Source organism: Cyprinodon variegatus, unplaced genomic scaffold (assembly GCF_000732505.1).
Source record: "Cyprinodon variegatus isolate N-32 unplaced genomic scaffold, C_variegatus-1.0 Scaffold1442, whole genome shotgun sequence".
Taxonomy (NCBI): domain Eukaryota; kingdom Metazoa; phylum Chordata; class Actinopteri; order Cyprinodontiformes; family Cyprinodontidae; genus Cyprinodon; species Cyprinodon variegatus.
In genome coordinates, this window is record NW_015151895.1 from 50,288 (window position 1) to 52,177 (window position 1,890).

The 1,890-nt window shown below is 42.3% G+C and overlaps 1 protein-coding gene across 2 annotated transcripts in view; it reads left to right on the forward strand.

Annotated features, from left to right (window-relative positions):
• Positions 1-1,884, forward strand: part of nadsyn1 (NAD synthetase 1) — a 41,318-nt gene extending 39,434 nt beyond the window's left edge. Inside the window, exons 20-21 of one of the 2 annotated variants that reach the window (XM_015403130.1) lie at positions 1,134-1,310; positions 1,382-1,884. In XM_015403130.1, coding sequence (XP_015258616.1) covers positions 1,134-1,310; positions 1,382-1,438 — 234 coding nt within the window. In that variant the 3' untranslated portion in view covers positions 1,439-1,884. Of the gene's footprint in view, positions 1-1,133; positions 1,311-1,381 lie in introns of those variants that run through there. The other variant, XM_015403131.1, reaches the window with a different exon arrangement.
• Positions 1,885-1,890: the final 6 nt, after the last annotated feature.

The following is a 1,890-nucleotide window of genomic DNA, read 5'->3' on the forward strand; positions in this document are numbered from 1 at the left end:
CTGATTATCCTTATTTTTTTATTTAAACTTTAATGAATCCTAAGATCTTTTTGTCAGTGTGTCCACGCCAGTAATAGTAATATTTGTGTCCAGTATTTATTTTCATGGCAACACCTCCAAAAGTCGTTTCAATAAATACAGCTATGTATGAATTCAGTTGCTTTCAGTTATGTATCAATTGAAGACACGATCCAGATCACACCCAGCCAGTCAGCCACTGGTAAGGGCTGTATCTTTTTCTTACAGTGTTCAAATAATTGAAAATATCGCAATGCATCACAATATTTAAGTATCGTGATGCATCGTGATAGAATCGCATCGTGGCATGTGAATCGTGATTCGAATCGAATCATGACTTCTTTGCCAATACCCACCCCTAACTACTGTAGCTGTAGTTGAGGCAGTCACCGTGGATGATGGGAATGACTCAAACCCTGAGCAACATGGATACTGCAATGGTGATATTGCAATATAGTAGTAATAATGTATGGTGACCCCCATACAAATATACACCTATTGAAAAACCGTGTTAACCTGCTATTTTTAGTGGGAAAGAGGCTTTAGATGTGCCTTTGGTTTAACACACCTGGATGAAGCATTTCGATGACTTACAGAGGAGCAACTCAGCTATTTGATCCAGGTGTGTCCAACCAAGGGTGAACTGAAAAGTTGCAGGATAGCGGCATTTAGGAACTGGAATTGCCCAGCTGTGATTTACACCCACAGCAGCTGACAAACCAGTTTACCTGAGTTATTTCTATTTTGCCTTTTTAACTTTATTTTTTAACCTTTTTTCTTGACTTAAGTTTTTTCCATCTTAATTTCCAGCAGGTAATCTATCATTCAAAGGCTCATCTAAATGGTCACATGCCAAAATCAGAGGTACAGCCATGTAGCAGGATCTTTGCTGAATGGATGGATATAGATCTTGTGCTTCTAGATCTCACTGAGGGACGACGGGGGGGCTGTATTTGTAAGGGGGGTGCAGGTGATCAGAATCCTGCCCTGTAAAGTGTTTAAGCTTTAGCAGCTAAAAGCTTCCTGTTACCACGCGTCTGTGTTCTGATTGGCTGCTCAGAGCTCCACCCACACACCTTTCCATCTTTATCTTTTTTTTTTCTCTCTCTGCTCAGGTGGCTCAGAAGGTGAAGCACTTCTTCAGGATGTACTCGGTGAACCGCCATAAGATGACCACGGTGACGCCTTCCTACCACGCCGAGAGCTACAGCCCCGATGACAACCGCTTTGACCTTCGACCTTTCCTCTACAACACGCGCTGGAGCTGGCAGTTCAGACGCATCGATCAGCAGGTAGGAAGCTGATGGGAGCTGGGTGTGGCTAACTTCAGAACACTTGGATCTAACGATTCTCCTTCCTGCAGGTTTCCCAGATACCATCAGCCGGCGCCGCTGGTTTGGACCAGAGGGGGTCGGTGTAAATCAGACTGTCCCAGGCTCTGCAGAGGACCCAACGGGAATTTTTTAATCTCAGATCCAGTTTGCCTAAAATATACGATGATGTTTCCATGGTGATGAGTACTTCCTGCTTGGTTAGCTGGACCAGAAAAGAACAATAAAGGCTTTTGGTTCTGATCTGTTGACTATGGGTCAGAATCAACTGGGTCTGGTCCGTCTTCCTGAGCTTCTGCGGAACTCCTGATCATCAACCTTATTCTCACTTATTCTCTTGACTAATTTAGTGAATCTAAACTAAGCTGCTGTGCAAAGAGACTGGAATGTGTTCAGGCTAATTCACAGTAGTGATCCAAAGGTGAATAAAACATGGGTTAAATCATTTTCATTGATTTATTTGATTAATCAGAAACCAATAACATTTAGTTAAATTATTCATCTTAAAAGAGCCTTCGGTCATATTTTGGTTATTAAATGT